The 13,688-nt window shown below is 44.8% G+C and overlaps 1 protein-coding gene and 1 non-coding gene across 2 annotated transcripts in view; one reads left to right on the top strand and one right to left on the bottom strand.

Annotated features, from left to right (window-relative positions):
• Nucleotides 1–1,155: 1,155 nt before the first annotated feature.
• LOC116079355 lies at nucleotides 1,156–1,261 on the top strand. The gene has a single exon (XR_004113924.1). It is a non-coding gene; the product is annotated as a U6 spliceosomal RNA (small nuclear RNA).
• A 5,802-nt stretch (nucleotides 1,262–7,063) lies between these two features.
• Nucleotides 7,064–13,688, bottom strand: part of LOC116079189 (sperm motility kinase 2B-like) — a 145,153-nt gene continuing 138,528 nt past the window's right edge. The window contains 2 exon segments of the mRNA XM_031355027.1: nucleotides 7,064–8,572; nucleotides 8,574–9,466. Coding sequence (XP_031210887.1) covers nucleotides 7,778–8,572; nucleotides 8,574–9,466 — 1,688 coding nt within the window. The 3' untranslated portion in view covers nucleotides 7,064–7,777.

Here is a 13,688-nt window from a genome sequence, read left to right as displayed (position 1 = left end):
GTTGTGGAGAAAGAGGAACACTCCTTCATTGCTGGTGGGATTACAAACTGGTACAACCACTCTGGAAAGCAGTTTGGCGGTTCTTCCAGAAATTGGGCATAGTACTACTGGAGGACCCGGCTATACCACTCCTGGGCATATATCCAGAAGATGCTCCAACATGTAATAAGGACATATGCTCCACCATGTTGATAACAGCCTTATTTATAATAGCCAGAAACTGGAAACAACCCAGATGTCCCTCAACAGAGGAATGGATACAGAAATTGTGATACATCTACACAATGGAGTACTACTCAGCTATTAAAAACAAAAATTTATGAAATTCTTAGAGAAATGGATGGATCTGGAGCATATCATTCTGAGTGAGGTAACCCAATCACAAAAGAACACACATGGTATGCACTCTCTGATAAGTGGTTATTAGCGCAGAAGTTCGGAATACATGAAGTACAATCCACAAACCACAAGAAACTCAAGAAGAAGGAAGACCAAAATGTGGACACTTCATTCCGTCTTAAAAGGGGGAACAAAATACCCACGGAAGGAGTTGCAGAGAGTAACTATGGAGCAGAGACTGAAGGACGGGCACTCCAGCCTGATATAGCTGTCTCCTGAGAGGCTCTAACAGTACCTGACTAATACAGAAGTAGAGGCTCACAGCCATCCATTGAACTGAGTACAGGGTTCCCAGTGAAGGAGCTAGAGAAAGGACCAATGGAGCTGAAGAGTTTGCAGGCCCTTAGGATGAACAAGAATATGAACTAACTAGTACCCTCAGAGCTCTCAGAGACCAAAAAACATCAACCAAAGAGTACACATGGTTGGCACAATTGCTCAGTATCATATGTATAGTAGAGAATGGCCAAGTTGGCCATCAGTGGGAGGAGAGGCCCTTGGTCCTGTAAAGGTTCTGTGCCCCAGTGTAGGGGAATGCCAGGGCCAGTAAGCAGGAGAGGGTGGTGTGATGAGCAGGGGTAGATGGGAGGGGACAGGGATTTGTTCTTGTTGTTGTTTTTTTTGTTTTTTTGTTTTTGTTTTTGTTTTTGTTTTGGAGGGGGAACTGGGAAAGGTGATATCATATGATATGTGAATGAAGAAAATATCAAATAAAAATAAATAAATAAGAAAATATATTAAAAAAATCAGGATGCGGTACTTGCTTCAGCAGCACATATACTAAAATGGAGCAACACAGAGAAGATTAACAGGGCCCCTGGGCAAGAATGACAAGCAAATTCACAAAGTATTCCATATTTTTACTAAATAATCACACAGGAGGCAGGGAGGAGATAGGCACTTGAGAAGGAGAGGGTGGGGTAAGGAAGGCAGAATCATATAAGAGGAGAGACAGGAGAAAAGCCCAGAAGGCCAGGAGAATGAATGGAAATATGCAGCTGTGGTGGGAGTGTGGGGGTGCGAGCCCTGGAATGTGAGGGGCTCCCAGGACTCAATGGGGGTGACCTTAGCCAAAATGTTTAACAGTGGGGAGATGGAACCTGAACAGACCACCACTAGTAGTTAGACAGGACCTGCTGTGGGGGGAGACAGTGGAGGAATGGGGACACCAACTCACCTTCAAAGTTTTGGACCCAGAATTGTGTTTGTCTAAAAGAAATGCATGGATAAAAATGGAGCAGAGACTGAAGGAATGGCCGACCGGTGACTAACCCAACTTGGGATCCATCCCATGGACAGGCACCAAACCTTGACACCATTACTGATCCCATGTTGTACTTGCAGACAGGAGCCTAGCATGGCTGTCCTCTGAAAGGCTTAACCAGCAACTTACTGATACAGATGCAGATACTTACAGCCAGCCACTGGACTGAGATCAGGGACCAGTGTGGAAGAGTGAGGGGTAGGACTGAAGGAACTGAAGGAGATGGCAACCCCATAGGAAGAACAACAGTAACAACTAACTTGGACCCCTGGGAGCTCCCAGAGACTAGGCCACCAAACAAAGAGTTAGTCTGAGGCCCCTGGCACATAGATAGCAGAGGACTGACTGCTTGTCTGGCCTTAGTGGGAGAAGACGCATCTAATCCTGTAGAGACATGATACCCCAGAGAAGGAGGATGCCTGTTTGGGGATCCTCTGAGAGGTACATGGGAGGAGGGATGAAGTAGGGAACTCTGGGAGGTGGGACTGGGGGCAATATTTGGGATGTAAATAATTAATTTAAAAAAGGATCAGGCTGTGGGCAAGCTTGTGGAGAATTTCTTAATTAGTAACTGACAGGGGAGGGCCCAGCCCATTATGAGTAGTGCCATCCCTGAGTTAGTGGTCCTGGGTTCTGTAAGAAAGCAGGATGAGCAAGCCCAGGGAATAAGCCAGTAAAGAGCATCCCTCCGTGGCCTCTGCATTAGCAGTGATCTTCATTAAAACACCTCTCTTTAACATGCTCCTGAGGTTCTAAGCCAATATAATGAGTCCAGAAACAACAGCAAGATCAACAACAACAATAAAGCAAAAGGCACTTACAACATGAAAGGAGAACATCATTGCTCACTGCCCTCATGATTCTATTCATACAAAAACATAAATACAAATGAAAACATTTAAACTCATAGAGTACAGCAGCGATACATGATCTGTGAAAAATGTACAGGTCAAGTACATGCCTATATGCACAAATAAAGAAAAAAGTCTAAGGATTAAATCAACAATATAATCCTTGTAGAATAAATACTTGAGAATAAGTGTATCAAAAAATATAATATTTATTCATCAAAGATTATGAAATGAAGGATTGTGTTGAATAGAGAGACATCCTATTTAGTAGAGTGCTGAGCACTTTTAGGATGTTGGTGCTCTTTAAATTGGTGTATAAATAAGAAGCAATCAAAATATGCACAAAAGATCTTAATAGAGAGATATGCCAGAGATGTGACTCCACAGGTAACAGCTTTAGCTTCCAATGGGTCTGCACATGCTGTGGGTGACCCTGGAGATATGGTGCAGAAGCAGGTAGTGAGAGCAGAGCTGCTGGTGAACACAGGCACTGTGGCACTGCCCCAATGCTTGCACTCTGCAAGAACACACTTGGGATTCTTAGGCTCATGTTTGCTCACACCTCCACCTTCCCCACCCTGGGAACAAAACATGGGAGCTGAGGGAATTGCTATGCTAAGGCCACAAGGTGAGAGAGCTGCAGAGCAGAGCTCTGAGCCCTAGGTGGCCACCATCCTTGATAAAACATCCAAGATCAGGGTACATTGTTTCTTGTGCCTCCTCCCTAACTGGTTCTCTGAAATCTGTGACAGGAGGCTGGTGACAAGGAGATGCTCTCTTCACCAACTGTAGAATGGGTATCAGCAAAGCCCACTGTTCTTACTAAGTAGGAGAAGTGGCATCAGGTGGTGTCAGGGAGGATAGGACACTGACACAGAAAGAGAGAGACTGTCCTACAGGAGATGCCTAGGCTCCACACAGCTCGACAGCACGATGGGCTATGCTTGTGATTGCCAGTGTCCCTTCCCCAGCCACAGCCAGAATGCACACACCCATACCAGTTCACTATGTCCAGCCTGGGCTCACCTGCATCTGGATCAGCCCTTGGCAGGCACCCCTGATGTAGACTGAAATGCCAGGCACTTTCCAAGCCTGCCTCAGTGAAGGGATGCCTCCCTCTACCAGATTGTTGTCTCTAGGATCAGGAAAGTCCTTCACACAGCAATTCTGGTTCTCATCTGGGTTCTTGCTTCTGAGAGACTGCATATTAAGGCCTACCTCTGTTGGACCAAGCCAGTGGGTGGGGGTGGGGAGACCGGTAGACTAGTGAAAGCCCTTCCCTTGCCCTTCATCCCCTCAGAGCCTCAGCTGAGCAGACTAGAAAGCTTCATCACAGAGAAAACTCACACACAACACTCTTGCTCTTAGCTGACTTGAAAATTGCTTATCATGTATGGGTCAGGGTGTGTGTGTGTGTGTGTGTGTGTGTGTGTGTGTGTGTGTGTGCATAAGCTTGAAAGCATGCGTGCCATGTGTGAATATGAAGGAATGGGTCAGCCTGTGTGTGACTGAGTGTGAAAAAGACTATACACACCTATTTCTTAACCTGCCCATCCATACATCGGGAGAGGTGGATGGCTGATAAGTACATCTCGATGACTTCCCTCCCTGGGTCCACAGTTGCAGGCCAAACTCAGATGCTCCTCATTGAGCTACGTGGCTACCAAGGACACTTTCAGGGCATGATTATCCCAAGCAATGACTCCAGACTCAGTGTGATCCAGGGAAGTAACATCTAGCACCCTGCTTGGTTCTGTGGGAGAAAGGTGAGACTCACAGGTGGGACAGGTGTAGGGATTGGCTTTAGTCTTGCAGGCTCCAGCCTCAGCTCACCAGACCTCAGAAGAATCAACTTCAAACCCTGATTCCTACACCTAGTGTTGGTGAGATGCCAGGAAGTGACAAGGGCGTTTAGTCCTGCTTTGAAGTGTCTCAAGATCTTACAGAAGGATGGACACAGCACCTTGACTAGATAGTAACCAGACCAAAAGGGCTTTTTACCCACACAGCCAGGGCCGCTGAGAGACAGGAGCACCAAAGGGTACAATATAATGATGGAGCAGTTTCAAAAGTCCTCTCATCTGAGAGATACAAACCTCAATTAGTTGGCACTGAGGCCTGGATTTAAGTTCACAACAAACGGGAGCTCTTCAGAACACAAGTGGTGTTTCTCTTGCTTTTTCTCTTAAGGGGTCTCATCAGGTGGCTACCACACTATTCCTACCCCTGGTGTTTGACCCTGGTTGGTATAAAGTTCTTACTTAGTGGTGGTGGCAGATCTCTGGTGACCACCTAAGTCAAGTCTCAGCCAGTTCCACCTACAGTCCTAATCCCACATCCTACCTGACCCTGCTCTGAGCATCTCCTCTATGACCTCACTTAAGTCAGAAATTGAAGTCTCAAGGTTTGGTCAGTTGCAGCCTGCTCTGACATTCCTGGTGGTGTGGGTAGCCAATTACTCTGGTCTTTTTGGTGGGATCCACACACATCTTGTTCACTACCTGGTTTGGTCTGCATCTTGCCTGCTGTTTCACCTTTCAGCAACATCTGCCCTTTGCCCACCTCTTTGTGTCTCTGTCCATCTATAAACAGATGTCCTTAAGTACAGACTTATGCCAGGCATTCTAGTGTTTCAGTGTGTGGGGTACAGCAGGTGCTCAGAATATTGTATTAGCAGGAGCATCCACAACAGGCACTGCCCACTCCCCTAAGCACACCCTCTCATTTTTCTTGTGGGCAATGGAAGTGATGCTGACGAGATTGTGCTCATGGTGGTTGATGGGATCCAGCCCCGGTGGCATAAGCACTTCACATGCCAGTTATTATGAATTTGAAGTATGTTTTCTTCTTATTCACATGGGATCACACTGTGCAGCCCACATTGATCGGAAACTCATGACCCTCACACCACAGCCTTAGAAATATTGGAACAAGGGGTCTTACAAATCCTACAGAAGTTCCTGTTGTGAGAACTTCCCATCTTTTACAAAGCAGTTAGCAGAGATGGGCATTTGGAAGGGGAATGGATGTTGAGATCCCTCACCTCAGAAGTGGCTTAGATAACTTATGAACACAGGGCTTAATGGCAAGAGAGGACACATTTATAAAAACAATTTTTAATTTCCCTGCTCTGGTTACTCTGAAGCAAACAGTTTCTTTTACCAGGTACTTCCTGCTGTGACGCTCTGCCTCCACATAGGCCTAACACAGGGAAACAGCCACCCATGGGCTGTGAACCCAGAAACAGTGAGCCAGAAGGAAACTTTTCTTTATCACATGATTAGCTTGAGCATTTAGTCACAGCCAGGGAAATCTAATGTGGAGCAATGGTGCTAATGCTGGAGTGTCCCTGATGGCACATGATTCAGACACCTTTGCTATATGTTTCTGGGAAGCATTTGGAGATGCTTGGAGATGCAGGATCCTGGAGAACTGGACAATATTCTAATGGAACAAATTGATGTGATAGAGACTTGACAAGAGTGAAAGGACTGAAGATTCTGACAGGAGGGAGACTAGAGGGCACTCCTAGTATAATATATTCTGAAAACAATACATGCGTACATACATACACATGCACACATGCATGCACAGACACACACATACAAACACACATGTGCATATATACACATGCATGCACAGACATGCATATGCACCATATGCACACACACACGCACATGCACATGCACACACTCACGATGCACGCACACATACACAAACACATGAGCCACACATCTGTTCCCTGAGAGATCCTGAGGCTGAATCTAAATGAGGTAAAGAATGCAGTTTATGGAGGTGTGTTTCCTGAAGAGATTGGTGACATAAAGAAGCCAAGAGCTTTAAACCAGGACAACTGGAAACATGTTGAGAAGACAGCTCAGGAATCAGAGTGACGGGTGAAAACATGAACGGCTTCAGTGCCTGTGAGATGAGGTTCTCTAGGCACTGGTAATCTGCCAGGTATGATAGGGATTGGGGTTGGCATTCTTAGGTGATCCCCCTATGGCATAACACATCTGGTCTGTATCAGTAGCTCTTGTCCTCTCACAGAGAACATCTCTTCTTCTCTCTCCCAACACACATCCTCCTTCTTCCCTAGATCTGACTTGTTCATTGAAGGACACTTGCCTGTGATTGACCATAGCGGATCTAAAGAGGAAAATGTCACGACAGTGAGAGTGAACACCTTGTATGATACAATTATTGACCTGTGGGTCAGGGTAGACCTGTGGGTCCTCACAACTGTGGGATCCTACCATGCCACATCTGCAGGGATTCACAGGGTTACCATGCTTGTCTCTAGTAGTGGGTCAAGCTGATGGTACCTAATGTTTTCCCTGGTCCTTCTGATAATGCTGCTGGGTCCAGAAGGACCCAAAGTCCACACTCAGCTTCTACACTTCCCCCCTTCAGACATCTGAGAGCTTGGACCCTTCAAAGGCACTTTTAATGATTTGGTGGTTTGGGGTGTGAAGTTATTCTTCCTGGGGCTTTTGAACACTACAGGGCCAATTTTCCTATGTAAAGAAGATGCAGGGAAATCTCCTAATTTATCTTTCACAAACATCTCTTTTATTCTCAGAGTCATGACAAAGACATGCAGAAACCATACATCTTCTACTAAGAGGTGGGAATGTGAACCGAGAGGAGGGGTCTAATGTGACCCTGGGTAGGCAGAGGGGCTTCTGTCTCTACCAGCTTTGGACAGGCTTTCAGCCCCTGCTCTCAATAGTGATACCTTTGAGGTGGCCTCTGGCCACCTGGCATTTCATCATTTGCTTTCTTCCTCCTGACTGGACTGGAGGCTCTATGCAATGCATAATGGACCTGGAACATGATGGCTTTCCTCAAGGCTCCCTCCTGCTGGTCTGTGTCTACACATGGGTCCTCTCCAACACTGTGACTGTGGAACTATAGCATCCGGCATCTTCTGGTGATCTTCTAAAATGCAACAACACATGTGAGAGGGATTCTGAGAACCTCAGCTGCACAGGGCATCTCTCCAGCTGTGGTTACACGGTTCCTCACTGCTCCCCAAGCTGCCTCTTCCTGTCTGAACCTCTTCCCCCTATCTCCTAGTTCCCAACCACTAACACACTTTTCTCCCTCAACATCTCTTCCTCTTCCTTCTCCCATTTCCTCCTCCTAGCATGGTCAGTACCCTCCTGCTGTATATCTGTGCAAGATATACATGGGAGATACCTTCTGGGATGCTAGATCTGTTGGTTGGTTTGATTTAACCATCGTCCCACAGTGTCTAGACCTAGCTTCCCCATGTATTGTACCACATACATATGCATAAGTATAATCTGCCAGTTGACACAGACATGAGTAAAATAGATACATTCAAATACTGAAAAGTATCTGGGCCGTGCCACATGCTTGTTCTCCAGACGCCCTCCCCGTGTTTTATATCAGTGGGGAAGGAGACTCTGTTCTGCCCTAGGTGAGATTTACTCATTGATAGAATCCAGCAAAACAGCTTCCTCATGGTATTTCTTATCCTTTTGGCCCATCCCTTGATGCCTCTGGGCCGGCCCCTGCTGGGGACAGGCTTATCCTCTGCTGAGGCTCTGGAGTTGTCTTCTCTGCTCTCATTGCTGCTGCTAGCCTCTTCCCTGCAGGACATTGAGTAAATGCAGGGGACACTGGTAGAAAATATGTGGGCACGGCCCATTGTTGGTGTTGTCTGGAGTGGCCTGCAGAGAAGAAAATCAGGCCAAGTGATTCTTTTTTCTTTTCTCTTATTAGCCTTCTGGACATAGACAGACACTTGACAATTGGAGGATGACCCGAGCGAAGTGGGTTCACTTTCTCTGCTCCATAGTCCCAGAGGGAAAGTAGCACGATCAACAAGGGAAGGGAATTGGGTCATCAATGGATTCAAGGGCTGAGCCCGGGTTGAGATGTCACACTCCTGAAGAGCCTGCCCCTTCAGCAAGCAACAAGATGCCATCGTTTCATTGTATTTCCTCTGATGTAACAAATCTTTAATGTCTTGGGCCTGGAACCCAATATATCTCATTGCTTTTACAATGGTATGGTCTGGCCTGAGGGGGAATCAGTTCCTCACAAGGATCTGAGAACCCTTCTGCGTCTTCCTCAAACTAGGGATGCCTCATCACTTCAGCGACGGTCGACCTAAATACGGGGTTAACTCTCATTAAGAGACTAAGCAGGTCCTGGAGCTCTATTGAAAGGCTAGAGGGGACAGGATACTTTCCTGATACAATCTGTTTTCGCAGCTGTGGTATGTTGACAGCATCAAATGGGATCTTTCCAGTTATCATAAAATATAACACAACTCCTAGGGTCCATACGTCGGTCTTGGGGCCATCATAGAGTCTGCTGAGGTGGAGCTCAGGAGCACCAAATACATAAGTTCCACAAGGAGAGCTCAGCTTTTGCTTCGGCCTCACTTGTGTGCAGAGACCAAAGTCGAAGACATTGACTCTGCCATTCCTTTCTATCATTATGTTGTCTGGTTTTAAGTCCCTGTGAACTATACCCTGATTATGGCAGTAGCCCACAGCACTTAATATTTGTTTGAATATTGTCTGTGCTTCAGCCTCCTGCAGGTGGCCAGCCTCTTGGATATGTTGGTAAAGTGATTTACCCTCACACATCTCCATGATGAGGTATATTCTCTTCTCGGTCTCTTGGACTTGAAGAAGAGAGATGATATTGGGGTGGTTGGTCATCATTAGTATCTCTACTTCAGACACGACCGGATGGCACCAGTGCTCCCTCTTGTGAATCATTTTGACAGCCACAAGGGTGCCTGTGAGGCGGTGATGGGCCAGCTTCACTTTGGCGTGGCCTCCATGGCCGATCGTCTCCAAAACCACATATTTTGAGTGGAAACTCTCCTTGTCTGAGGAGCTGTACTCGGAGCTTTCTAACTCCTGTTCACTCCAAGAGCTCATTTGAGGTAACAAAGTACAAACGCTACCTGAAAGGGAGGAAAAAAGAAATAAAGGGAAGAAAGAAAGCTAAGATGAAAACTAAAATAATGAAAAATAAACAAAATAGAAAACCAAAACCCAACAAAAATAACAACAACAGCAGAAACCCAGAAAAGCAAAACCACACACAAAGCCAAGAACATCCAAATTAAAAAACCTAGCTGCTCCATTCTGCTTGGGCCAGTGCCCTATGCAGATCTTGGGTGCAAATTCTGCAGCCAGTTCCACAACACCCAGAGGAAGCTCCACTCACAGGTGCTCTAACATACCCAGGATCATAGGATCAGAAGTGATCATAGGATCATAGGACACAACATCTGTCCCAACACCAGGAATAACTGGGACCAGGGGGACTCAGGCACACAGAAACTCCACCAGATCAGTGGCACTGATTCCTTCCAGTCTGTCTAGGCTGGTGCCCTGAGCAGACCTTGGGCAAAAAACTCTGTAGCAAGTCCCATAATTCCCAGAGGAAGCTGTACTCCCAAGTGCTCTAATTAGCCCAGGATCACAGGATCACAGAGACAGCTTGACTCTGAGGAGTTCTGACATAACCAGGATCACAGGAAGGACATGTCCCTGTCTGATTTAGCCAGGGCAGGCAGTACTAGAGATAATCAGATGGCAGGAGGCAAGCTTAAGAACATAAACAACACAAACCAAGATTACTTGGCATCATCAGAATCCACCATTCTCCCACTGTACCAAGTCCTAGATGCACCATCACACCGGAAAAGCAAGATACGTATCCAAAATAATTTCTCATGATGATGATAGAAGACATAAATAACTCCCTTAAAGAAATACAGGAGAACACAAGTAAACAGCTAGAAGCCCTTAAAGAAGAAACACAAAAATCCCTTAAAGAACTACAGGAAAACACAATCAAACAGGTGAAGGGAATGAACAAAACCATCCAGGATCTAAAAATGGAAATAGAAACAATAAAGAAGTCACAAAAGGAGACAACCATGGAGATAGAAAGCCTAGGGAAGAGATCAGGAGTCATAGATGAAAGATTCACTAACAGAATACAAGAGATAAAACAGAGAATCTCAGGGGCAGAAGATACCATAGAAAACATTGACACAACAATCAAAGAAAATGCAAAAAGCAAAAAGCTCCTAACCTAAAACATCCAGGAAATCCAGGACACAATGAGAAGACCAAGCCTAAGGATAATAGGTATAGAAGAGAGTGAAGACTCCCTATGTAATGGGCCAGTGAATATCTTCAACAAAATTATAGAAGAAAACTTCCCTAACCTAAAGAAATTGATGCTCATGAACATCCAAGAAGCCTACAGAACTCCAAATAGACTGGACCAGAAAAGAAATTCCTCCCATCACATAATAATCAAAACACCAAATGCACTAAACAAAGAAAGAATTTTAAAAGCAGTAAGGGAAAGAGGTCAAGTAACATATAAAGGCAGGCCTATCAGAATTATACCAGACTTCTCACCAGAGACTATGAAAGCTAGAAGATCCTAGGCAGATGTCATACAGACCCTAAGAGAACACAAATGCCAGCCCAGGCTACTATACCCAGCAAAACTCTCAATTACCACAGATGGAGAAAACAAGATATTCCATGACAAAACCAAATTTACACAATATCTTTCCAGAAATCCAGCCCTACAAAGGAAAGTGGAGGGAAAACACCAACATAAGGAGCAAAACTACACCCTAGAAAAAGCAAGAAAGTAACCTTTCAACAAACCCATACAAACATAATCCCACCTCTAACAACAAAAATTCAAAAGTATGAGGAATGGATAACTTGTTGGCTATCATCTGGTGTTCTCTCTAATTTGGTAATTGGAGAAATAGGTCCAATATTGTACAATCCATATACATGTTCTGATTGTACCTGATATGTCTTGCTAGGTACTACCTAATGGTCTTGAAATCATGCTTCTCCTATCTCAGCCTATTAATAGGATTGTTTATTTGATGTTTTTACACTATACTGTGGTTTTCAAATCAGCTTATATATTTCAAAATTATTTATACAGCCAAAGGAAACATAAACAATTAACTTGGGAGGTGGCTTACAAGAGAACAACAAAGAGTGAGTTTTGCTTGATTTTTGTAAGTATTGTATCAATTTTGAAGAAGAGATGAATGCTTTTCAAAATCATCACAGCCAGTGAAACAGATTCTTACCCTCAACTAATGTCTATACCACCCTCCAAGTTTGGCGGTTCCTCCGGAAATTGGACATAGTACTACTAGAGGACCCAGCTATACTAGTCCTGGGCATATATCCTGAAGATGCTCCAACATGTAGTAAGGACACGTGCTCCACTATGTTCAGTTCCTCCGGAAATTGGACATAGTACTACCAGAGGACCCAGCTATACCAGTCCTGGGCATATATCCTGAAGATGCAACAACATGTAATAAGGACACATGCTCCACTATGTTCATAGCAGACTTATTTATAATAGCCAGAAACTGGAAACAACCCAGATGTCTCTCAACAGAGGAATGGATATAGAAAATGTAGTACATCTACACAATGGAGTACTACTCAGCTATTAAAAATAACAAATTTATGAAATTCTTGGGGAAATGGATGGATCTGGAGAATATCATCTTGAGTGAGGTAACCCAATCACAAAAGGACACACATAGTATGCATTCTCTGATAAGTGGGTATGAGCCCAGAAGATCAGAATATACAAAGTACAAACCACAAACCACAAGAAACTGAAGAAGGAAGACCAAAGTGTGTATACTTTATTCATTCTTAAAAGGGGGAACAAAATACCCATGGAAGGAGTTGTAGAGACTAACTTTGGAGTAGAGACTAAAGGAAGGAAAATTCAGAGACTGCTCCACCTGGGAATCCTTCCCATATTCAGTCATCAAAACTAGACACTATTGTGTATGCCAGCAAGTGCTGGATGACAGGAGCCTGATATAGCTGTCTCCTGAGAGGCTCTGACAGTACATGACTAATACAGAAGTAGAGGCTCACAGCCACCCATTGGATTGAGTAAAGGGTCTCCAGTGAGGGAGCTAGAGAAAGGACCCAAGGAGCTGAAGAGTTTGCAGCCCCTTAGGATGAACAACAATATGAACTAACTAGTACCCTCAGAGCTCCCAGGGACTAAAACTCCAACCAAAGAGTACACATGGGGGGACTCATGACTCCAGCAGCATATGTAGCAGAGGATGGCCAAGTCGGTCATCAATGGGAGGAGAGGCCCTTGGCCCTGCGAAGGTTCTATGCCCGTGTAGGGAAATGCCAAGGCCAGTAAGCAGGAGGGGTTGGGATGGTGAGCAGGGGGAGGAGGGAAGGAACAGGTGTTTGTTTTATTTTTATTTTATTTTATTTTTGTAGGTGAACCTGGGAAAGGAGCTATTGTAAATAAAGAAAACATCTAAGAAAAAAACCTCAAGTGACATTCAGCACATGCTGGTGAGGATGTGAAAATAAGGGAACACTCCTCCGTTGCTCGTGGCATTGAAAACTTGTGCATCCAAGTAGGAAATCAAGTTTGCAGTTTCTCAGAAAGCTGGGAAAAGTTTTACCTCAAGACACAGCTAAACAACTCCTGGGCATATACCCAAATGACATCCCACAAGTACACTTGATCAACTATATTCATAATTATTTTATTTTTAATAGCCAGGAACTGGAAACAACCTAGATATTGATCAACTGAAGAATAGATAGAGAACATGTAGTATTTCTACACAAGGGAATCCTATTCTGTTATTCAAAACAAAGACATCATGAATTTTGTATGCAAATGGATGAAATTGAGAATGTCACCCTGAGTAAGGTACCCTAGAGCCAGAAAGACCCATATAGTGTGTACGCACTTGTAAGTGGACATTAACCATACAGTACAAGATAATCATGCTACGATCTACAGACCAAAAGAAACTAGGTAAGAAGGAGGGCCTAAGGGAGGATGTGTGAATCTCACTCTGAAGGGGGAACAAAATAGTCATCAGAAGGATAAGGAGAGGGAGCTGGGTAAGAGTGGATGTGTAAAGGGAAGTGGAAATAGGGATCATGTCTAGGGAGAGGGGGTTGGGAGAGGGCTGGGAGTGAGAACAGAAATTGTCCTGGCAGGAGTGGCCGGGTATCTCTGGTGACTAGCTAGAGGCCTGCAATGGGAGAAGATATGGGGATTCTAAGGGGGTGACTCTAGCTTAGATTCTTACCAGAGGGAGATACAGGTAATCTCCC

Source organism: Mastomys coucha, unplaced genomic scaffold (genome assembly GCF_008632895.1).
Source record: "Mastomys coucha isolate ucsf_1 unplaced genomic scaffold, UCSF_Mcou_1 pScaffold5, whole genome shotgun sequence".
NCBI lineage: Eukaryota > Metazoa > Chordata > Mammalia > Rodentia > Muridae > Mastomys > Mastomys coucha.
The sequence above is the reverse complement of the archived record's forward strand: the minus strand, read 5'-3'. Positions and strand labels throughout refer to the sequence as shown.